The sequence below is a fragment of the Ostrea edulis genome, chromosome 5, assembly GCF_947568905.1.
Source record: "Ostrea edulis chromosome 5, xbOstEdul1.1, whole genome shotgun sequence".
NCBI lineage: Eukaryota > Metazoa > Mollusca > Bivalvia > Ostreida > Ostreidae > Ostrea > Ostrea edulis.
This window is the reverse complement of record NC_079168.1, coordinates 52,689,183-52,715,327: the sequence shown is the minus strand read 5'-3', so window position 1 is coordinate 52,715,327 and position 26,145 is coordinate 52,689,183. Positions and strand designations below refer to the sequence as shown.

The 26,145-nt window shown below is 34.4% G+C and overlaps 1 protein-coding gene across 6 annotated transcripts in view; it reads right to left on the bottom strand.

The window, feature by feature from the left end:
- The window catches only part of LOC125652584 (myotubularin-related protein 10-A-like), a 45,758-nt gene that overhangs the window by 1,643 nt on the left and 17,970 nt on the right, over positions 1-26,145 (bottom strand). For 3 of the 6 annotated variants that reach the window (XM_048881907.2, XM_048881910.2, XM_048881912.2), the window contains 12 exons: positions 23,523-23,586; positions 17,243-17,382; positions 17,006-17,081; positions 16,155-16,237; positions 14,909-14,965; positions 11,915-12,002; positions 10,890-11,016; positions 10,220-10,310; positions 6,860-6,948; positions 6,191-6,229; positions 5,034-5,164; positions 3,284-3,427 (listed from right to left, as the gene is read on the bottom strand). In XM_048881907.2, the coding sequence (XP_048737864.2) occupies positions 3,284-3,427; positions 5,034-5,164; positions 6,191-6,229; positions 6,860-6,948; positions 10,220-10,310; positions 10,890-11,016; positions 11,915-12,002; positions 14,909-14,965; positions 16,155-16,237; positions 17,006-17,081; positions 17,243-17,382; positions 23,523-23,586 (1,129 nt within the window). The remainder of the gene's footprint in view (positions 1-3,283; positions 3,428-5,033; positions 5,165-6,190; positions 6,230-6,859; positions 6,949-10,219; positions 10,311-10,889; positions 11,017-11,914; positions 12,003-14,908; positions 14,966-16,154; positions 16,238-17,005; positions 17,082-17,242; positions 17,383-23,522; positions 23,587-26,145) is intronic. The other 3 variants (XM_048881908.2, XM_056164807.1, XM_056164808.1) reach the window with 1 other exon arrangement.

Genomic DNA, 26,145 nt, shown 5'->3' with positions numbered 1-26,145 from the left:
GGCGATATCAGATAAATGCTAAAAAATAGATACTTGTAATAAAATTGATAAAAGGGAATACCAATATCATGTTTTTTTGTATAACTAATGCAAGCAACCAAGGTTGTCAGAGTTAAACTACTACTTAGCTTCCATGTTCAACATCAACTGCATAATAAAAGATTTAGTCAGCCAAAGCTGAAGCAAGAAATTCATAGAAAGGAAATAGATAACAACAATTGTACTAGCAAATATTCCAAAATCAGATCATTAAAGATGAATTTTACATGTAGCTTACTTATCCAGAAGGTGTTAGTACCATATACCAAGAAACTGTAAATTGCAATTGTGGAGGGAATACAAGATATTTTCATCTACAGTATGTGTATTACATGCATGTACTAGTATGCAGCAAACATGAAGGAGACAGCCAATAGGTTAGGCTGAAAACGATGAACGTACATCAGTATCTTTCAGTCTTTTAATTAAGCACAAAATCGTATAGGGAATCACAAATTTTCATTATGCCAACAAATCTCACTTATGTTGATGGTGCAAAAGTGCATCTTTTAAACAATAAAAATTGAATGTCCTAACTTTCTGAGGGCAAAAAGAATGTCTAATTTTTCTGTCAGATGTTTTTCCATTAAAAATAGTGGCCTGGACAAATATTTTACGTCATATTTGGGGGAGGGGGTGGTTGACCTATATCCCTTTACCATAGTTCAGGGTCATCTCACAATGTCTGGTCAGAGGAATACAAAATATAAGCTTCTAATGTCTTTTCATTACAAAGTTACGGCGTGAAACAAAATATTGCTTAATCATAAGCAATCTTTCTGTCCATTACAGCATTATGGCCCATTTTTCATTTACTAAAGACTTGATCTTGGATAGATTCTTTAATTGCAGACAAGATTATATATAATTCCCTATTCGTGACTTTCTCAATTTTGGTAGAAGCTTTCATGCTTAGGCACCTAATCTGTTTACAAATTGTTGAAGAGAAAAGATTTCTAATAATTACTGTAGTTTTGCATTTACAAAATGTTGAAGAGAAAAGATTCTAATAATTACTGTAGTTTTGCATTTACAAATTGTTGAAGAGAAAAGAGTTCTAATAATTACTGTAGTTTTGCATTTTCAAAACGTTGAAGAGAAAAGAGTTCTAATAATTATTGTAGTTTTGCATTTACAAAATGTTGAAGAGAAAAGATTTCTAATAATTACTGTAGTTTTGCATTTACAAAATGTTGAAGAGAAAAGAGTTCTAATAATTACTGTAGTTTGCATTTACAAAATGTTGAAGAGAAAAGAGTTCTAATAATTACTGTAGTTTTGCATTTTCAAAACGTTGAAGAGAAAAGATTTCTAATAATTACTGTAGTTTTGCATTTTCAAAACGTTGAAGAGAAAAGAGTTCTAATAATTACTGTAGTTTTGCATTTACAAAACATGATCCATATGTATTGTGGAATCATTTAAATTTTAATGTGGACGCCAATTCTCACGGATTGTTTAGATTTTGTAGTTCCATTGGGATGTTATTCTCACGGATTGTTTAGATTTTGTAGTTCCATTGGGATGTAGTTCTCATGGATTGTGTAGATTTTGTAGTTCCATTGGAATGTAATTCTCATGGATTGTTTAGATTTTGTAGTTCCATTGGGATGTAATTCTCATAGATTGTTTAGATTTTGTAGTTCCATTGGTAAGCGAATTCTCACGGATTGTTTAGATTTTGTAGTTCCATTGGGATGTAATTCTCATGGATTGTTTAGATTTTGTAGTTTCATTGGGATGTTATTCTCACGGATTGTTTAGATTTTGTAGTTCCATTGGGACGTAGTTCTCACGGATTGTTTAGATTTTGTAGTTCCATTGGGATAAATTCTCACGGATTGCTTAGATTTTGTAGTTCCATTGGGATGTAATTCTCACGGATTGTTTAGATTTTGTAGTTCCATTGGGATGTTATTCTCACGGATTGTTTAGATTTTGTAGTTCCATTGGGATGTAATTCTCATGGATTGTTTAGATTTTGTAGTTTCATTGGGATGTAATTCTCATGGATTGTTTAGATTTTGTAGTTCCATTGGGATGTAATTCTCATGGATTGTTTAGATTTTGTAGTTTCATTGGGATATAATTCTCATGGATTGTTTAGATTTTGTAGTTCCATTGGGATGTTATTCTCACGGATTGTTTAGATTTTGTAGTTCCATTGGGATGTAATTCTCATGGATTGTTTAGATTTTGTAGTTTCATTGAGATAAAATTCTCACGGATTGTTCAGATTTTGTAAAGTTCCATTGGGATGTAATTCTCACGGATTGTTTAGATTTTGTAGTTTTATTGGGATAAAATTCTCATGGATTGTTTAGATTTTGTAGCTCCATTGGGATATAATTCTCACGGATTGTTTAGATTTTGTAGTTTCATTGGGATAAAATTCTCATGGATTGTTTAGATTTTGTAGCTCTATTGGGATATAATTCTCGTGGATTGTTTAGATTTTGTAGATCCATTGGGATGTAATTCTCGTGGATTGTTTAGATTTTGTAGGTCCATTGGGATGTAATTCTGTGGATATGTTTTCTGTACATTGAAACATTGTATAAACTGTGTTTTTTGCTGTGGTTTGAAATCTGTGGGATAGAGGTACCCATGAAATCCAAAATTGAGCCCCCACAAAATCTAATGATTCCACAGCAGTCTCTTTGGCCTGAGCCCCTAAACCAGGGACCATGAATTTTATAGTTTGGTAGAGACTTTTATGTTAGAGATAACTGTGCACCAAGTTTTCAGGAGTGAAGAAGAATTTTAAAGGTACTATTTTTACAGGTTTCAGTCCCATCTCTTGGGCTCCAAAGGGCAGGGACCACCAAATCCATGTGACAGCAATTTTAGTAAAAATTGGCAATACAGTTTTGGAGAAGTCCATTTTTTTTACAGCATACAACACCAGCATATCATTAGGTCACCTGAGTGACTCTGGTGTCCTAAATATCTAATGAAATTCCAAAAAGATAATCTTATGGTCATTGATTTTCATAGTGCAAACTGTAATTCATATTCTAATCTGGATTACGAAGTATTTTTCCTGACAGAATTCATTAGTGCTGATGATTTTTATGGTGCAAATTTTAATTTTGATTATGGGGTATTTTGCATGACAGCATTCATTAGTGCCATAATAAAAGTACAATCTATTATCCCCAAGTTTGCACAACATCCAGATTAAACAAAATGGGTTACCTAGTATATCAATCCTTTTACATGCTATCAGATAACAGTGCCGTACCTTTGATTATAACTGTGTGTCTTTCCAGATGTTTAGCAGCATCAGTGGCTGTCTTCAAACACTGGGATACACAGGTCAGCCATTTAGTGCCCTCCAGAGACGACATCCATGATATGTCATGCACAACAAAGTCCTTCCCAGAATCTGTGGGGCAAATCAATTCTTGTCAACTAAATGTGAATTTCTTCCATATTATTAGTTACACTGGCATTTATTGACTGGGTACAGGATAATACCTGGTTTAATAAATTTCATACCCAGTGAGATGAAGTCAGTTACTAGCCAAGTGTCGTCTTGTATCCGGTCAATAAATGACAGTGTACACCACACCGATGGCCACATGCAGATATATAAGGCTTTTGTAATTCAAACTGGTGACATGTATGCATGTTTTTTAGGGCTGAAACGATACGCCCCGTCACGATACGATACATATTGCAATACTTACGCCACGATTCAATACTTTCAATACAATACAATTTACAGAAGAAACCAATAATAACATTGAAGAAATATTTAATTCCCAAGATTCAAAATCATAATTTTAAAAGCAAAGTGTTCCCAAACTGCCAAAATGGTAAGATGCCTGTTGGCTCTGTAGTTTAAACTGATAAAAGTTCATTATTATTTTCTTCAGACTCAAGACAAACAACAGTCTGAATGTTATTTGACGTTATTTTGGGCTACCTGTTTTTTCTAAATATCCAGTTAGCTTCAATTTAGTATCAAGAGCATTCAAAATGATGTTATTTGAATGTTTTACACATAAACATTAAACATTGTACCAAGATTTGCCCCACCCTGAAGTCAGAACACCCATCCCTGAGATGATAAAATCTACAATTTTGGTAGAGGTCTTCCTCCTCTACATGACTATGCATCAATGTGTGGTTGTAGAAAAGATTTTTGAAAATTGGTCAATATTTGGAAGTTTTGACTCGCCCCTATGGCCCTTAGGAAGAGAAGTTATCAAGAAGAAATATAAAATGCTCAATTGTTAATACAAGATGGACGGCATACAAGGAGGGACACACACCAATTGCAATAAGTCACCTGAGTCACTCAGGTGACCTAAAATTGTAAATTGGAGCAAGAAATTGTTTATGGAAAATACTTGCTTAATGTAACAGGAAGGGAGAAAATGCAACGGACCAGACCGGGATTCGAACCCGGGCTCCCTGAATCTCTAGTCAGGTGCTCTAACCAATAAGCTATCCAGGCCGATATCCACAGTCCGTATAGCTCTAATTACTATATCCTCCCTCCTTAATTTGTCTTCACCCTCAAAGACACACACAACCCAGGTTCTTTTCACCCCTGGCAGGACAACCTGCAGTTGCAGGAGTGGTCAACGGCACCAAAAAATGTAACGGGAACCAGTTTATTTGTAGATTTGGAGTCCCCAAACAGATCCATAAATGTAACAGGAAGGGAGAAAATGCAACGGACCAGACCGGTATTCGATCCCGGACCCTCTGAATCTCTAGTCACGTGCTCTACCAACTGAGCTATCTGGCCACTGGCGTTCGAACCCGGCCGACCGCTGCATTATAAAATGATAAACATCATCATTAGAAGAAGAAGAATCCAAAATCATAATCTCTAAACTGGTAAAATATCTCAATAAAATTTGATTAGAATACTGTTGCTTTAGTGAAATGTCCTAAAAATTGAATGTTAGAACAGTTCTTGCCTATGTAATATACACCAGCAAGAAAGGAAAGACAAGTCATATAATGTGCTTCCTTACCAACAAATACCAGCTCTTTCAGTTTTTCATATGCTGCTTGGACATCTTTTAATGAGGGGCAGAGTTTCATTAGATCCATGTCAACAGGGTATCCCTTGTTAACATCAGCAAGCTGTATTGCAGTTCTTAAGCTACAAAAATTCAAGTTATAGTTTAAACAATGTGACAAGTTCATAATCATTCACAATCAAATACAGATATTGTATCCATGCCACCATTTTTTGATGTGTTTGTGGTTAAAATATCCATTCTATAGATTTATGCAATGTAAATATGTTAAGTACTGTTACAGTACCATTTATAGACAAACAAAAGTTTTAAAAACCTGTCAATGTGATTTTAACTTTTCACCTTACAGAAACAATAATCAAAGTGCTTTTTGAAACACAGCATCATTTTGTCTACTTCTATTTCAGTTTCTGAATGGCCATTATCAGATACTGTATTTACTGAGCTCCAAACTTTGGAGATGTTTTAATTAAAGTACATAGATTCATCTGTTCATTTGTCTGTTAGTCTGTCTGTTAGTCTGAGATGAAAAACTTTAAAGCATCCCCTAAATTTACAAACATTTTTATTTTAGATATTATATTTGGCATGCATATTCCTTGTGATTATTGATTTCTCTTAATACTACCTAGTGATGCCCCTCACAAGAAAGCCTGAAGCAGGGAATCACCACTCTCTCCATTTCCTTGGCTTTGTAAGTAACAATCAAAAATCTTGTTTTAATCTGTTAATTAACAGGAATTCCTCAATGTATCATTGAGTGTGTAGCTGTGGTTACAAGTTATGTGCAGAGTTTCATGGTCATATCAATATATGTTTAGCATGTACAGAAGAGTTATGACTGTAGATATAGAGAGTTATGGACCTAATACAGATCCCTGTGAGCCTCTCTTTCAATGATTAAAATACAGAACGTATTGTAAGAACATGCACAGTTTTACATCATTTTATACACTCAGGGTTGTCAATAAAATATGGAGGTTCCTTACATATATTTGTATATTTGAAGAGTTTTGTTGAAAGAACATCACGAATACTGGGCGCCAAATGACTCTCTTTACAAAATGAAATTAGACATGAAATTGCAATATAATATTATAAGTTAAGCTAAAGAATTAGTAAGTTCAGAAAGGGTGTATGCAGCTTACCGATTACAATACGTCCTAATATACATCTCAGAGGAGAGACTGGAACATTAATGATCGTTTCCATCAAGAATTACATTAATTAAATTAAACATTCGATTGTAATGGGATTTTTCCTCCCTGAAACAACATACACCAACGAAAGAGGCAATATAATTCTTTTAGCAAGTTTATTTTGGGAATGTGTCCATTTAAACATAAAAGAACATGACCTTCCAATGACAAATATATAATTTAAAACCTAGCAAACAAACATAAAAGCATCTGAACATGATAACTGTAACAAGATTAACTTGACATACGTCCTTGACCTGACACAGTTTTGAACCTTGACTCTCCATAGGATTAAATATGAAGTCCATATCTTGTAAAAAGATAAACATTTTGTCCTTGATATCTGATCTTGACATCTAAATGACAAAAAGCTTTTGACCTTTTTCTTTCACTTGATCAATCAGGAAGTCTCAATTTTGTAAAGCTTAAAAAATCAATGACTAGGATTAAGTTACAGCTTGACCTAAAGACAAGCAGAAAGCAATATGTTTCCAGTCTCAAAGTAAGCCTGGAAATCTCTTCATACGCACTCTTGATGACCCGCTTGTAATTCCATTGGTTTAAAAACGATTTAATGCCTATGTAATACGGTTAATATGTTGATAAATTTTTACTTACTTTCCGACATAATCTGCCAGCTCAGACTCCGCAAACATCTCTGCCATCCTAACAAGACTGGCACCACTTGTGTGAGTGTAACACCAAGCCTAATAAAAATAATAAATATCGTGTGAGTGTAACACCAAGCCTAATAAAAATAATAAATATCTTGTGAGTGTAACACCAAGTCTAATAAAAATAATAAATATTGTGTGAGTGTAACACCAAGCCTAATAAAAATAATAAATATCTTGTGAGTGTAACACCAAGTCTAATAAAAATAATAAATATTGTGCGAGTGTAACACCAAGCCTAATAAAAATAATAAATATCTTGTGAGTGTAACACCAAGTCTAATAAAAATAATAAATATCGTGCGAGTGTAACACCAAGCCTAATAAAAATAATAAATATTGTGTGAGTGTAACACCGAGCCTAATATAAATAATAAATATCCTATTTTTCATGGTTTTACCAAACAAATGACTATTCATGTAGAAATAAAGTTTAACACTTCATTGTTTAGGTGATCTACAAAGTCTCAACTTTCTCAATTACACAACACCGTGACACTGATTTATCAACAGACAAAAAAATCCCTCAATTTATATTATGCAGGGCTCAACACTAAGGCACTCCCGACTGACTTTGACTAGTGAAAGCTTGGTCTGGTCTAGTTTATTTTGAGTCAAGGTAGCCCGACAGGTTGTGTTCAAATATCACGTTTAACTATAAAACCAAAGTACATGTATATACAATTAAAAATTTCTATGATAACATTAATGTTCACAGTAACTTTTTAATCTACAGTACTTATCGTGTTTCCTTCAAAATTTTGATGTTCTACCCAGAGTTATCCCTCCTATCGTGCTCTCTAATGTACTATGCCCTTTGTTAGCATACTTTACGCCAACATTGTTGGTAATCCATGGCCGGTCTCACTATCTCTTACTTCCTGTTGGACACAACGATGAAAAATTCGCTCGGATGTGTCTGAACTTTGCATTTTGATCGGTAAGAGATAGCAACACCATTTGTGGGTTACTAATGACGTTTGACAACTACACAGTATATTTTTAGTAAACAAAACTGTAAGAGTAAGTTTGGATTTAATATATCGGCTTTCTTTCCGATCAAATACAATGAAATTTGTAGATAATATACTGATACATTAGTTTTTACATCTCTATCATTTTTTAATAATTCCTTATTTTAATACAGAATTTCAATGAAAACTAGTTTTATGCTATTATGTGTAATCTTGGATGAATAAAGGCTATTATTACACAAAGGAATTGTGCAACAATCAGAATGAATACACCATACAAGTCATTTTGATATGAGAAACCTCTCAAATTTCATTCTCCAGAAATACATGCATTCTCATAATTTTGATGATAGAACTAATTGTAATGAGGACCGTTACAGAGGTTCCCCAAACATTCCCCCATTTAGCAAGTGGTGTCATTTGTTTCAGTACAAGTGGTTTTGACCATATCAATCTGTGAAGTGTATGAATATATAACTATTTTACAACGTTCAGTCCATTTCATGGTAAAAGAAATCAGTTCTGGATATTCAGGTATTGATTAGACTTCAAAAATTAAAATGCACTTCATGCGCACACAAATTTGATTAAGAAATTTTTTTTGACACCATGCAATAGGCATTCATAACATCAACCTACAACCAAAATTTCAATTCATTTGAATCGGGAATTGGAAAGTTCTGGCTATTAAAGTACTGCTGAAATTTTTTTCTTCTATATATTGTTACATACATTAAACTTTAATCCCCTATTGAGGTCCCAACCTATCCGTGGGGGCTATGATTTGGTCAAAATTGAATCTTCATTATGTCAAGAACCTTTCACAGAAGTTTCATCTTTTCTGGCCCAGTAATTCTTGAGAAAATATTTCAATGACCCCAGCCTATTTTTTGTCTTTCCTTGATTATCTTCCCTTTGAAGGGGAGATGGCCCTTCATATGAAGAAACCTGAATCCCCTTCACCAAAGATACTCTGTGAAAAGTCATGTTGAAATTGGCAAAATGGATCTGGAGAAGATATTGAGAAAAATGTATAATGCCTATGCGTTACTGCCAACAAATAGCAGACAAATTTTGATCTGAAAAGCTCACTCAAGATCAGGTGAGTTATCAAAATGGATACCATATTTTGCCGAATATAATACGCAGTGGTGTTTAATACGCACCCCCTACTTTGAGCCTAAAAGTTGGTGAAAAAACGCACTTCGGGTGTATAATACGCAGCAAAAATTTTGACTAAGCGGTAATCTTTATCTTATACTTGGTGTTAATTTTCACTTAATATTTTTGCAGAAATAATGAATTCTAAACAACGCACAATAATTTGCAAACTTTTTGAGATGAGGTCTACATCGCGGTAATCTTCAATGAGAATCTTCAGGGAAATATCAACCCGGACAAGCCTGTTCATTTCAGCAAAGCACGAGATTTTGTAGCATTAAAGTCTTAACTGACTCGATATTTCCTTTGTTGAAACTTAAAATCAATCAAATAGCCGATGTTATAAAAATAAAATTAAACAATTAAACTATCGCTTATTTTACTGTAATCAACACACCATGGTAGGTACAAAGATGCAAATTATCAACTCCTCGTTAACTACGATGACTATTAAAATGTGTGAAAAAAAAATTTGTTAGGTATTTCTTTACCCGGAGGGGGTATCTAACAAAAGCAGTGTACACAACAATGGCTTCGTAAAACACACGCTTTTACGCAAGAATAGTTATTTCAAAGATTCAAATAAGTATTTCATTAAAAATTAGGCCTATTCATAAAACTTACAGTAAACAAACTTTTAGCAAGTGACAAAATTATTTTCCAACAATTTTAGCACGTGTCAAGGCATTATTGTGTACACATGCTTTCAATAATGGCGGCATGCGATGTAATGAATAGTCAGATCCAATGCAATTTGATTAGCTGTTTGTTTCATGATAATTGAATTATTTAGATATTGTAAGTATATATATCACATTTTCTGCAATTTTACGTTTCTGTAGTAATTTTCTTGAGGTCGAATTTTCTACTTAATAAATAGGTGAATGTGAAAAGGCGTACAGTATCCGAAGCCTTGGTCTTTGAGTGAAATATTACACTACTTAATCGCCGAGTTTCATCTGGAAAAAAAGGTAAAAAACCTATTGTGGTATATAATACGCACCCCTTTCTGGCACAAAAATATTCTCTAAAAAAAGTGCGTATTATATTCGGCAAAATACGGTAGATGGATATAGGCGACAGACAAAGTCATCCGTATGTGTCCCCTATGTGATCTACAGAGAACCCATAAGAAAGTTTATCTAATTGCAGAATTTACATGTACTCACTGGTAATCTGTTTTCATTAAACTGAGAGGCTGCCTTCATCAGTTCATCATAACTCATCAGGTTCATGGGTAAAACAAATCTCTCCGGCATACTACAAAAACAACCAATGCATTTCACAGAGTTTGTCATTTCTGAGGAGAAATCACAATGCACAGCAGGCTAGCTTCAATTCAAACAATCACATGCAAGCTTTAAGTCCGATTGACTTGCTTAATAAGATTCTATTAATAGCGAGCGAAGCTCGCGTCGCAAAGCAACGCGACGAGCTCGCTCCAATGATTACACATATGAGTCACGTGATTTGCTCTTCATCAGTTGAAAAAAGATATTTATTACCCATAATGCTTCCGAAAAAATGTCGCCGTCACTGCAGTATACTTCATTGACAAACTCGTAATTAAAATAATTAGATTGTTTAGAAAGTACCATAAACGTTTTTTAATTCCAGACAAGCTTTCTCATAGCTTCAAACATTTTGTTTTGGCTTGGTTTGAGAGAAGAAGAAAAAAAAACAACATTGCAGCTAATATGACGTCACAATTTGTAACTGTTTACATCAAGCGCGTTATATTTCCCGCGTTAAATGAAGAGGCGGATAAAAGTCGTGTTGCAAGATGTTAATGGGCTTCGCTCGTCTCAACGGTCACACTGTACAACATATTAACTGTACCTCTGAGATACACAGTAGCCCTTGTTTACATCACAGACGGTCCATTTGGTACATCCGCATCGTTTCAGTTCCCTCTCCCAGTCTACTGGACTGTCATATAGAGGTGTGTTACTCACCGTGCCATTCTCTGTTCAGAAACATCAAAGTGTACTTACAAACAATGTACTCTGAAATTTTCTTTTGCAGTCAGGTAAACATGACAAAACAAGAGGCCCATGGGCCACTTTGCTCACCTGAGCAGCAGTTTCTAGCAATAAACAAACTTGAGCAAAACTTTCATTATACAAGCAGCTTGGTTCAGAAAAAAACTTTTCAAAGGTAACAACAAAAAATTCACCAATTTTCAAACTTCATTATTAAACTTGACTACAAATTCATTAATTACCATATGCCCTTGTAGACGGATATGGCCTTTCATACTAACAAATTTCATCTAAGGATGCTTTGTGCCAAGTTTGGTGCCCTATACATTCACAAGTAAAACTTTGATCCCCTATTGTAGCCTCTTCCTAACCCCAGGGGTCATGATTTTTATAAACTTGAATCTCCACTTTGCCAGGAAGCTTTCATGAAAATTTAGGCTCTTCTGACCTAGTTGTTCTTGATAAGAAGATTTTTAAATGACCCCACCCTATTTTTGCATTTTTGTGATTATCTACCCTTTGAAGGAGGACATGACCCTTCATTTGAACAAACTTGAATACCCTTTACCAAAGGATGCTTCGTGCCAAGTTTGGTTGAAATTGGCCCAGTGGTTCTGGAGAAGAAGATGAAAATGTGAAAAGTTTACGCCGACGACGTCAACAGACAATGGACAAATTTTGATCAGAAAAGCTTACTTCAGCCTTTTTTATATAATTTTATAATACATCCAATCAAATGTGTATCTCATAATGCATTAATATAAATGTACAGTCTATCATCCCGATTCCTATAAATCTGATTTCTTGATAATTTGAAAGAGTTTTCTTTTTACCAAGACATTAACTTTGTCACAATTATAGTTTCTAGAGAATCAGACTAACCTGGTGTCTGCAGGGTTTTAGCATACTCAAAAGCATACAAAAGGTAGGACTTGTTGGGATATGCATAATGAATGACAGCATTGGTAATCTACAGAACAAAAGAATGACATTCAATGAAATATTATACTGTGGTACACAACTTAAATTCCTTCCTGATCATTTTCATAGTTTCTTATCTGAATTCATTTTCAGACAATTCTAAATCACAGTTTTAATTTCCATCCTATGTAAATCCTACAGCTAAATTCATTTTCACAAACTTCTAAATATCAATTCTAAGTCAATGTTACAGCTACATGATATTCACTTTTTTAACCTTGCAGTTTTCTTTGATAATGAAAATAGCAAAGATTAAACTGTAGTAAAAATAAGGCTGCCTACAATATGACTCTGGTATACCATTAAATATGTAGAGTTTGAAGTCTTCATCTTGAATGACTCTTGTTTTAAAAATGATGAAAACTAAATATATGTTTTTATAAGTAAAATGAATACAATTTACCATATGGAATGCAATTATTATTCCCATGATTTTTCAATTAATCCAAAACATTTAGGATGAATTATAAAGGGAGGGGCAGTTTATTTCAACTTTTGAACATCATACACAGTATGGAATATTCCATCACAGTTTCAATATTTAATATGTCCAATGAGATTTCATTTTCTGTGTTACCTTGGGCAACTTTGCATTAAACAAGCACAAGTAACTATCAGATATTGCGAGTTCAAGCACTTGGCATTATTTTTGAAAGTGGAAGGGTGGGGGCCAAACAGAGATAAAAGTTGCTTTCATATTTGTCTGAAAATTCTTAGTTAACAAAGAAAGTAATTCTGCCCAAACCCCAAAATTTGGGGTGAGGGGGCATTTGGGCGATAGAGAGGAGGGGGGTGGGGCATTTATCTTTCATTGCACTCATTACATGAGTTCAATGTAGCAGTTCAACCTTGCATTTTCACTACCATTTACCAATACTACAAAAAGTTACCAGCTAACAAATTGATCTTTGCATGCAAAAATAACTAAGTTTGTATGTGACAATAACGGGATAAGAACATCACATGTCAAGATAAGTAACCCCCCCCCAATGTGATTATTTGTGATATTACTGCATAGCAGTCGGTTGTTATGACTTGAGAAAATCTGACAAACTGAGTAAATATCCACATACGGTAGAAGAAATACATGGTACTGTTGAATTTTTTTTTAGTAGCTTTCCACTATCAAAATAAGAAATTTAATCTAATAACTCGTGTTTTTGGTACAAGGATATTTGCTTGCAACATTCTGAAAAATAATCTTCAAATCGGGTAGATATCTTTGTATTAAAAGTGAATCGTCTTTAGTCATCACTAATTTGTATACAAGAGTTGCCAAAGTGATGCATAATTTTTGTAACTTCTTTTTCTAAAGAGTTTCAAAATTTCATAGTTCCAATATCCCATATCATATTTTTTTTTTTTTAGGAATTTTATATTTGTATTCATTACATTTAAACTAAGCCAAAAAATATACATCAACCCCTGCATCTATTTTTGTTTGTATCAAGAGTCCTGAAAGCATGAACATTATAGTGTTATGAATACTTCAGTTACCATCATACAACATATCCCTGTCAAAGTAGTACAATAACAAAGCTACAGTATCATTCTATGAGTCATAATAATAATATAATAAATACAATTCTGTGAGTCATGATTGTTCTCTGCAGATGTACTGATGTGAGTACTTTTAAATATCACAAAAAGACTCGCAGACGTCGAATCACCAGAACACGAGTTGTCTGCTTTTACATGAAATTTAGCAATATAAAAATAAAAGCAAGTAATTTTATTTTGCGAGTGATGCTTCTCAGAAAGTTTTGTGATAATAAATTCCTCTCGTATATTTAGGAATCTACAGCATTCAGTTGTTGTTTAATTGATTATATACAGTGTCATCTCGGTATATTGCCGTCCCCTCATACTGCCACTGAAACGTGTACAATTAAAAAGCAATATAACGCGGAACTCCCTAATCACCATCCACCACCACTTTTTCATGTACAAAAGGTACAATTACCTCTATACATCCCCTGAAAAAATGCCAACAACCCGGGATCAGAAGCCATAATCCTACATAATTAGTCTGTCCCGTGAATCATACAAATATAAAGTTAGCATGTGTCATGAAAACAGGTAGAAACAGGTAAATGCAAAATAGGATACTAGGGCATCTATTTCGCACTGTAAGAATTGAGGAAGAGCAATTTTCATCGAGTTATCTCCCTTGGTGATTGATGCAAGCCTAAGTACAAGTTATCTGACTTTGGCATTAAAGGTGGCACTGTTGCAGCAACCTCTCTCAATCCAGTTGTGAGGTTGGTTGTGTTTTTGAATAAGAAATATCTTGCTATTAGCAGTTAAATATACAATTTAAAATCCCACCCAGACCCCTACTTCCCACATTATTATTGTGGAACAGGTACTGTTGACTCGTTCTTTTATTTCTTTCAGGGGAAGTCCCATCTACAATCAATTCTTCTTCCATTCCTGGCATGGCTGTCACATCAACTTACTGGCAAACTGAGCAGCATACGTCAATTTAACTCTAATTTCCTATTTGTCTGTTTTGGACCACTGCAACACCCAGGGTCACAGTTGAAGATCACATAAATATTGTGAGACTTGATTTATTTCCCCTTGACCTCTGTACCTCTCAGGGTCATGGACATTTAAGACTATTGTTACATTGAACCTTTGATTCTTTGACCATGACATCTGCATCTCCCAGCATCAAGGTCCCATAAAGTTTATCAATTAAACAACCACTTTCTTTTTTCAAATCAATGAACTAAAATGACCAAACTCTTTATAACGCCATCCTCGATATAACAGAAAAATAGGAAGGGATAAGAGCGGGCAATACTGAGGTGACACTGTACTCTGACACATTACAAAATTATATCAATATGTATGGTCTTATACAAATGAATTCTTAACATCAAATCCTACCTTTTTGATTTGGTCTTTAGGAGAGAACTTGAAACCAAACACATGAGTCCTGAAATCCTAAGATATGGAAACACTGTGTTTACAGGCAAATTAGATTCAGAATAGTTGTAAAATACACATCATCATAACACATTACACAACAGCCAATTCTACTTAGAAGTCCTATGAAAGTGATATTTACATCATGGAACTTGAAAAATAAATGTGATGGAGTTAAAGCAGTGAATACTAATTCTCAATCAGCACCATAAATCATATTGTTGGATATGGAATGCCAAATTAACATACCGGTATACTTAAATTACTGAAGTTATCTCAAACTATTCAAAGATACCTCCAAATGAAATAGTTTGCTCCTTCTTTCTCTAAATGCTTCCTCCAATGATAAAATTGAAGATATCTTTATTTGAAGTGAAGACATTTTGCAAATTATTTGAAGATATCTCCAAATATTTCCTAATGATTAGAGGGTGCTACAGATACATGTATTTGAGTACATGCTAGTTTGGCATTCCATTGTTGCAAATGTCTGTACTTTAAAACTTCCCTATTGAAATTCTAAAGTAAATTCAGCTGACCTTTCCATGTCACTTAACTTCCCTTGGGATAGTGTAACATCCTGTTTAAACACACAAGTTATACTGTACAGAAAAATAACCTACATTCTGAAGCAAACATCAAGGTCAAACTATGTGAAGTGCCACTTAGAAAGAGCTGCAAACCATTTAAAAATTCATTTTCATGTATGAATTTGGTAAAGTTAACATTTTCCAATTTGAAATCTATTTTATATTCCACTTCAAAATAGCATCTGAATACACTGTAACATCTTTATTCTTAACAATTTACAAATTTGCCTCAGATCCCAAGAATAGACAAGCCCCTTCCAGACTGCACTCCCCCCCCCCCTTTCCCCCTAAATATCAAAACACAACTCCAGTCTCCTTATGGCAGTTGGTATGGTAGAGCTCAACACGCACTATAGCCTTGTGGGGCTACTACCACACAGAACAGTTGTTGTCTATTCATACCTTGCTATAGATCTCTAGATACTTTGTTACAGTTGATACATACCTTGCTATAGATCTCTAGATACTTTGTTACAGTTGATACATACCTTGCTATAGATCTCTAGGTACTTTGTTACAGTTGATACATACCTTGCTATAGATCTCTAGGTACTTTGTTACAGTTGATACATACCTTGCTATAGATCTCTAGGTACTTTGTTACAGTTGATACATACCTTGCTATAGATCTCTAGGTACTTTGTTACAGTTGATACTGTGGTGTTAGGAAGCAGCTTTTTCCTCTTCCCTCCCGAAACAACTGAAGAAAAAAATCAATTTAACTTGAAAATGATCATTTTCTTGCATTCTCCAAATCATAATTTCAAAAGGATGTGAACAAGGGCAATGTAGTCTGTTATCAACTGCAAGTACAGGTACATGTAGAAAATCATTATACATGTGATACAGCCTCAGAATGGTCTCCAATGTGCAGGAGATTGGGGGTGGGGGTGGGGGGGGGGGTGTCATTCCCAAAGAATTTAGAACTTTTCATCAAATTTTTTACCAGGCGTGATATGGCCATCTTACGCTGCATGGTTTTTCCCTGCTGAAATTCAAATGTGTTTTTTTTAATGATGCCTACAAATACTGTCATTTCTACCTGCCATAATAGTCAATATTTGTTCAAACAAATTTTTGAGGTGAATTTCATTGATATAGGCCAAACCTCTGATGTTATTAAGTCTTAATGAACAAGAGCCAAAGATTACTAAATGTATTGTTGTGCATGACCTTGACTTTTGAACCTCAAAAACACTACGTATCATTTTTACATCATAAATAACCTCTGCGATAAGTTTCAAATGCAGTTTAGCATCCATATTTTGCTAACTGCATTGGACCAATCTTGACCTTTAATCTGAAAAACAGTGAAGGTCATTCATGGATCAAGGAGACTCTTGTGTGAAGTTCTATCACCATTAGACTTGCAGTCCAGACACCATATTTCAGTAAGTGTGTGCCTGCCTTCCCATCTTTCATCAATTTAAATTCAACAAAAAATCCTGGATCCACCTCAGCACTTTACCTTGATATATGCTTTCAATATTTGTTAGTGGAATGTCTCCATCATCAATGACCTTGTTTCTCTGTCGCTTACTTTCCTGAAATGGAAAAAGAACATGAACAAGTGTTAATTCATATATTCCATGGTGTGCTTCAGGCTCTCATCCATATGAAACAGTTTCCATTTCATAAAATCATGAGTGGACAGCAGTTGGTTAAAGCTTACAAACTTCCATATCCCATACAATGGTTGGTCTACCTTTTCATAAGACGATCGGTCCCCGGTAAGGAATGTGAGCTTGAAGTTGGTAATAAAGAGCTTTCCCGATATTCCCTGCTTTCTTTCAGTAAACGGAACAAAACACAACACACTATCTGCCTCGGTGACCACTCTTTCTCCTGTGCAACCAATAGAAAAATAATCTTCATTTCTATAAATTACACAGAATATATCTTACACTGTGAAACAAATTACAGTGGATTCCTTTTTCAATAAACTGCAGGGGTTCTGAGAAATAATTCATTATATTCATCATTTGTTGTTTTCATGATTTCCAATGATTGAAAGATCAGCTGATTCCATATGTATACTTTGATACAGGAAATGCACTTTGACATGCTGAATTTCAACAATGCTGGTAAGAATACAGAAATTAACCTTTCTAATGTATTAACATCGAGAACAACATTTCAATTACTAAAATTTTGACCATTAAATGGACTGATTCACAATCCCCCCCCACCCCCGCAAATTTTGTTTTTCATATTTAATGATCAAAATCTACTGTTATCTAAAAGTGTAAAATTAAGATGCTTTAAATTACAAAATTAAAATTACTCTGGTTTGTTTGTAAACATAAATAAAAACTTAAGTCTTTGTTTACATAGCACTGAGCAAAAGCTAAAATATATGTTGGCTGTCAACATTAAATGAGTTATATCTTTAATGCTTAATATCAAAAATTAAAAATATTTTATTCAAAAGACATGAACCAATCCCTTTAGAATAAATTTAAAATATGCTAGTACATTTTTCTTTACTTTGAAATTTTTCCTAACATGTATAAGTTCAACCACTGAAACAATAAATATACAAATATTCAGTTCATTGATCAATGTTCAATTCATCACTATAAGCAGATAATTGTTTGTATCAAGATAAGAATGCTTTAAACTTTCAGAGTGTGTAAACAACATTCATTGTGTAAGCTGCGGGAATCAGGCTGGTGTTCATTCACCTCTTTGTCATCAGTTGACACGATTTTTAGTTCACTGTGAATTGTGTTGATAATACCATTGTCAATAAATTCCTGATATTCAATCTTGGCGGTTATTAACTTCAATGATCTTAGCCTTACGTCAAAGTCTCTAATAGACATTCTAATTTTTAAATAAAAAAAATGTTTACGAAAATTGAAAACATTGTTTGTTGATATTTTTTAAATCTACAGATAAATCTTCAAAAAAACATGCAAATTAGAAACAAGAGGCCCATGGGCCTAGAATCGCTCTTTTGATACATTGTAGAACAGGCAAAAATTCTCACTAACCAAGATTCATCAATTAACAAAGTTTGATGATGTAAAGTCAAATAGTACCTGAAAATTTAAATGTAACTGTCCAAAAGTAGGTCACGGTGACCTAATTTTGGTCGACACATTGAAGACTCAAGATGTATCAACTGACAAGTCAAATAGTATTCAAATATAGCCGTCAAATTCCAAAAGAAGGCCACAGTGACCTACTTTTTGGTCGACACACTTTGAAGACTCAAGACCCATCAACTGACAAAGTTTGATGATTGTAAGTCAAATAGTATCTGAAATATTCAAATATGGCTGTCAAAATCCAAAAATAGGTCACGGTGACCTACTTTTTAGTCAACACACTCTGACAACTCAACATGCATCAACTGACAAAGTTTGATAATTGTAAGTCAAATAGTATCTGAAATATTAAAATATAGCTGTCAAATTCCAGAAGTAGGTCACGGTGACCTACTTTTTGGTCAACAAACTATGAAGACTCAAGATGCATCAACTGACAAAGTTTGATGATCCTAGCTTTCATAGTGTCCAAAATATGCATCTAAAATTGAAAATGTGAAATTTGAATGTCTGCAAAATTCAAAAGTAGGTCACTGTGACCTACATTTTTATAAATATGTTTCGAGGCTTCTAGATGCATCAACTTACACGGTTTGATAATTCTAAACCTCTCGGTATCTGAAATAACAACCTAAAATGTATTCATAAATGATTATCCATAAAATTCAGAAAGTAGGTCATGGTGGCATACTTTTCACATGACGCAGTTCAAGGTCCCATGATCCATCAACTGACAACTTTTGATGATCATAGGCTCAAAAGTGTCCAAGATATGCATCAAAATCCATTTAATAATAATTACCTGCGAAATTCAAAAAGTAGGTCACCATGACCCACTTTTGAGACAACATGATATTAGGTCCTAAGATGCATCAACTGACAAAATTTGATGATCCTAGTCCTTATACTAAGCAAAATATCAAAGTTTTAACAAAACAAAATTTAAGGTCAACTTTGAAGTGACCTTGAGACCGCACCCTTTGCCCCAGGATGATGCCTTGAACAATTTTTTATCTACAACCTATCCTCATCCTTATGCATAAGTTTGATGATAATTTGCCCAGTGGTTCTTGAGAAGATTTTTTAGCAACCACTACTTTTGTTTGCATTTTCCTTATTATCTCCCCTTGTTAAAGGGTCACAACCCTAATTTTAGTACAAATGAAAGCCCTTGGGCCAAGGATACCCTGTGACAAATTTGACAACAATTGGCCAAGGGGTTCTTGAGATATAGCCCTTTTCCCAAAAAGTTGACGCACACCGCACGCCAGACATATGGCCATATGATTAGCTCTTTGAGCCTTCAGCTCAGAAGAGCTAAAAAGATATATATGTATCAAACAAATGTATTTTAAAAAGAAATTAGAATGTCTATCTGAGTCTTTTCGGCATATTTTATTAGATATTCATATCATGCATTAAATTACAGTGAAATTTGGATTTTAGAATCCAGTTAAATACAGTATTGAAGACAATGTATGTTGATTGTGTCGGTAGCTTGATTGTGATAACCCAGCAGGGTACTTGCTCATTCGGACGAAACAAAAATGTTGTGGACTCAGTAGGACGAATATGGTACTCATGATCGAGATTTATTATATTAGATTTATTTTGCTTGAGTAAAATAGAAGTTATTTCTATTACATAGCACTGTATAATTCAGTGTAATGCAATATATTTTATTCCCTATGATAAATGCAAGAGATCTAGATTTTATCAAAATAATGTGATAATTTATTTATGTTAATACATGTACTGTAATTTATATGTTGTTTTATGTTTTGTAGGGTGTATATATTATATATTCATCTTCAAGATCACAAATATAGAACCTAACCAAAAAATTGACTGTGTTTGTGCCTACATCAAATACACACAGTTACATTTACCAGCATATATGATTATAATCATATGTCAGAGTGATCTAATCTAACAATAAAATGGAGATCTAAGAACTTATACAGGATTTTTATTCATGATTTAACGTAAAACTCTGGGAGAGGAATAAAATAGGCTGTGCCTGCTGCCCAATCCCATTCACATACTCAGTGAAATTTTTTGTTTAAATAAATTTTAAAAACCCTATAACTGCACTCACTTTAATGATTGCACCATCAACATATAAAAAAAAGAAGAGGCCCACAGACCTTGACGGTCACCTGAGCATCATAGCCCATACATAACCCATATAGGGAAACCCATATGCATATGGGATTCAATATAGTCTTTTGTGCATATGTTTATGATCTTTCAAAATACATACAATTCCTATTCAATTACAGAAGGAGGAAAAATGGAAATTTGAAGCATATAAATCATTTTAACATTCCCTAAATCTTTTTTTTTTTTTTTTTTTTTTTTTTGAATATTTTCATTATGTGGCCATATTGGCCATGCCCAAGGGTCAATCCCTGACCCAGAAGCCATGAATTTCAGAATTTAAGTAGAGAACTTCATGGACATCATAATCATGCATTTAATTTTTCTCAGATATATATATATGAGAGTAGAGAAGATTTTCTAAGATTTAATACATTTTCAATCTACGGTCATATTAGCCCTGCCCAAAGGCCTAGACCCCTTACCCAGGAGCCATGAATTTCACAATTTAGGTAGAAAGCTTCATGTACATCATGCATTTAGTTTTTCTCAAATATATATGAGAGTAGAGAAGATTTTCTAAAATTTTCTTTGGCCACATTGACCCCACCCTAGGGCCTGAACCTCTAACCCAGGGGCCATGAATTGCACCATTTTGATAGAGGGCTTCATGGACATCATAATCATACATTTAGTTTTTCTCCCATATATGTGGGAGTAACATGTGGGAGAAGAGAAGATTTTTGAAAATGTGGGCTTTTTTAGCATATTTCACCCTGCCCATTAGGCCCCAGGGATGGTAAGGTAATAAATTTCACAATTCAAATTCTGCTTATGCTCGAGATGTTTCACACCAAAATTGGTAACAATTGGCCTTGTAGTGTTTAAGAAGTTCAAAATGTAAAATAGTTAACAGATGAGCACGACGACGGACGAAGACAAATGGTAACAGGTTATCTGGGTGACTTAGGTGACCTTAGAAAAATACAGAGAACAATGAAATGTCTTTCTTAGGTTTGTTAAACAGGAGATGGTCGCAAACAATAATGCAGAAAAAAATTGCTTAAGTAAGTTATGCATTTTTTATACAGTGTTTGCAACCTTCATCTAGATTTAAAGGACACATCTCATGTTTTCAAAGTATACAATATTATATGCATTTTGTCTTCTTTATGCTTATAGTAATTAATTCTAATAGTTTGTTCACCGAAATTTTGCGATAATTAACCACAATACAGTCTTAAATCTAAGCCCCGATTTCAAAAAGTCAAGTTAATTAGGTAGGTAGTCACGTGGTACAGTGACGTCACATACGCCCTTCGGATTGTTAAAGTACTGCGATATATTATTAAAAACTCAACTTTTAGGGGCCTAATTTATTTATCATGGGCAACATTTAAATCGATGTTGACAAATTGTCCAAGTTTTATATGTGTTCGTCACCAGTGCACACATATAACGATGTAAATACTCAAATATAGCGAGTAAAGCGTGTATGAAATCGGCAATATTGTGAGTAAATAATGTTTATATGGGCCGCTGTTTACAAACTGTTTGGGGATGTTATTCCTTTATACATCTGTAATTGGCGTTTTTTTTCTAAAATAAACAGTACAATCATTATTTATTTTTGGATTAGACAAATTATGATACGTTAAGTTGTTGACAACTAGGCCCTATGCCAAGCTATTGTCACATGTGCATTTCGGAAAGAAAGAAAAAGACAACACACACACATCAATAAAAATATTCAAATTTAAAGTGGTAATCACATTATCTTATTGTGATAAAGCACTCTTATTACTATTTTTGAATTGTGATCTGCACGTCTTTAGGAAGTACGAAGTGGGAGCACAGCGTTATAGCCTACTGACACACTCAAGATGCTACGAGTTCAATAAGGAAATCATTTTATAATTCAATTTAAAGTTAGGAAATACAATATTCTATTATTTGTATAATTAAAAGTTCAATTATTTTGTATCTTTATTTATTTTTGTTGTTGTAAATCTACCAGTTGGTAGAAGTTACATCGTATCGTTGATATATGTTGTTACAAGGTGAAGGTCAGTTGATTCGAGTGTGTATTGAATTTGAAGAGTATAACAGAATGTATGCTATAGGCCTACCAGTGCTTATAGCTTCGATATATTCATTTTCTCGCAGTTTATCAGGGTCTTTGTCCAAGCGGTGTTTGAAAAGATGACTGGGTGTGTTTTTTAAGGTAAAGTACTTGCTCCAACAAAAAAATTATCCACATCTTTTTTCTCGTACCTTCCTTCGAAAAATTGAAAAATACTCGGTCTAAATCCTTTCTACCGACAACTAGTACACCCGAGCACGACACAAAACATCTTAATGTATTATTATTTACAAGCCGTTAACGTGATAATTGGTTTTTTGTCGATTAAATCTAATCTGTTTATGAAATGGCTAATAGATGTTTTCAAACCCGAGGACGCATATGACGTCACACATAATGGCACGTAAACTAGCGAAAGAAAATATGCATATCGCAAGATTTGAATTTCATCGCTTTCAAACTCGAAAACTACGCAAAATATTTCATTTAAAACACATTTAAAGTAGTTTTAGGAATAAAAAGAGTTAATTTTGCTGAAAAAATGAAAAAGTTTAGAAACATGCGTTGTGTCCTTTAACAAATCAAAGAAAGCATTTTATTATTCAATTTATGTTCAGCCCTGACTGTAAACTTTCATTCAAAAACAAGGCACTGCACAGCAGAGCATCCCTACCAACAGGGTGAATAAACTTGTACAGTCACCTAAATTTCATTCACAAAAGCCACCTGATCATAGTACACCAACATACCAGGAAGTAGCCGAGGAACCAAGTCATTCTGGAAAAAGGATGAAGCTCTCTTCTTTATTTCCTCCTGAAAAAATAATAAAAAGCATAAAAATTTACAATGTATGAAGAAGGTCAAACTGCTCCTAACACATTTGTGCAACGTCCTAGTCGAATTCAGTTCATGTCTTAATTTGTCAAAAGACACATTACATCTTAACAGAGGATATCACATTCTTGGAGTAAAAAGTGCTTCTGGGTATTGTAAGAAAAACAAGAGGCCCATGGGCCACATCGCTCACCTGAGTCACCTTGGCCCATATCTGAAGACTTTCCATATATATTTGCATGTGAAACCTTAGTCCCTATTATGGCCCCAACTACCCCTGGAGGTCACAATTTTTGCAAACTTGAATCTACACTACGTCAGAGAGCTTTCATGTAAATGTCAACTTCTTTGGCCCAATGATTCTTGAGAAGAAGATTTTTAAAGATTTTCCCTATATTTGTATGTAAAACTTTGATCCCCCCACTTGTGGCCCCATCCTACCCCCCAGGGGCCATGATTTGAACAAACTTGAATCTGCACTATGTCAGAAAGTTTTCTTGTAAATATCAGCTTTTCTGACTCAGTGGTTATTGAGAAGAAGATTTTAACTATATATTTGTATGTAAAACTTTGATCCCCCTTGTGGCCCCATCCTACCTCCGGGGGCCATGATTTTTACAAACTTGAATCTGCACTATGTCAAAAAGTTTTCATGTAAAAATCAGCTTTTCTGGCTCAGTGGTTCTTGAGAAGAAGATTTCTAAAGATTTTTCCTATATATTTGTATGTAAAACTTTGATCCCCCCACTTGTGGCCCCATCCAACCCCCGGGGCCCATGATTTGAACAAACTTGAATCTGCATTATGTCAGAAAGCTTTCATGTAAATCTCAGCTTTTCTGGCTTAGTGGTTCTTGAGAAGAAGATTTTTAAAGTTTTTCCATATATATTTGTATGTAAAACTTTGATCCCCTATTGTGGCCCCATCAAACCCCCAGGGCCCATAATTTGAACAAACTTGAATCTGCACTATGTCAGAAAGTTTTCATGTAAAAATCAGCTTTTCTGGCTCAGTGGTTCTTGAGAAGAAGATTTTTAAAGATTTTTCCTATATATTTGTATGTAAAACTTTCATCCCCCCTTGTGGCCCCATTCTACCGCCTGGGGCCATGATTTGAACAAACTTGAATCTGCAATATGTCAGGAAGCTTTCAGGTAAAGTTCAGCTCTTCTGCCCCAGTGGTTCTTGAGAAGAAGATTTTTAAAAATTTATCATATATTTACACATATGAAATACGGTTTCCCTTATTGTGGCAAAACCTGACACCCCAGGGGCCATGATTTCAACAAAGTTGAATTTGAACTATGTCATAAAGCTTCAAACTTGAATCTGAACTATGTCAGGAAACTTCGATGTAAATTTGAACTCCTCTGGCTCAATGGTTCTTAATTGAAAAGAAGATTTTTCCTATATAAATACATATAAAATGTGGTTTCACCTAGTGTGGCCCCACCCGACCCCCAGGGGCCATGCTATGAACAAACTTGAATCTGCATTATGTCAGGAAGCTTCCATGTAAAGTTGAACTCTTCTGGCTCAATGGTTCTTGAGAAGAAGATTTTAAAAGATTTTTCCTATATAAATACATATAAAATATGGTTTCCCCTAGTGTGGCCCCACCCGACCCCTGGGGGCTATGATATGAACAAACTTGAATCTGCATTATGTCAGAAAGCTTCCATGTAAATTTGAACTCTTCTGGCTCAATGGTTCTCGAGAAGAAGATTTTTAAAGATTTTTCCTATATACACACATATAAAATATGGTTTCCCCTAGTGTGGCCCCACCCGACCCCCAGGGGCCATGATATGAACAAACTTGAATCTGCATTATGTCAGGAAGCTTCCATGTAAAGTTGAACTCTTCTGGCTCAATGGTTCTTGAGAAGAAGATTTTAAAAGATTTTTCCTATATAAATACATATAAAATATGGTTTCCCCTATTGTGGCGCCATCCGACCCCTGGGGGCCATGATATGAACAAACTTGAATCTCCATTATGTCAGCAAACTTCCACGTAAATTTCAACTATACTGGTACAGTGGTTCATGAGAAGAAGATTTTTAAATGACCCCACCCTATTTTTACACTTTTGTGATTATCTCCCCTTTGAAGAGAACCTGGCCCTTAATTTGAACAATTTTGAATTCCCTTCAACTAAGGATGATTTGCATTAAGTTTGAATGAAATTGGCTTACTAGTTCTGGAGAAGAAGATTTTTTAAAATTTTCAGTGTATTTTTACTGATTTGCTATTATCTCCCGTTGGATAAGGGGGTTGGCCCTCATTTGAACATTTTGAATCCCCTTCACCCAAGGATGATTTGTGCCCACATTGGTTAAAATTGGCCCAGTGGTTTTGGAGAAGAAGTTGAAAATGTAAATGTTTAACAGACAGATGGACAGACAGACAGACAGACAGACAGACAGACGGACAGACAGACAGACAGACAGACGACGAACAAAAAGCGATCAGAAAAGCTCACTTGAGCTTTCAGCTCGGGTGAGCTAAAAACCCATCAGGTTTTTAAAAAAATCTA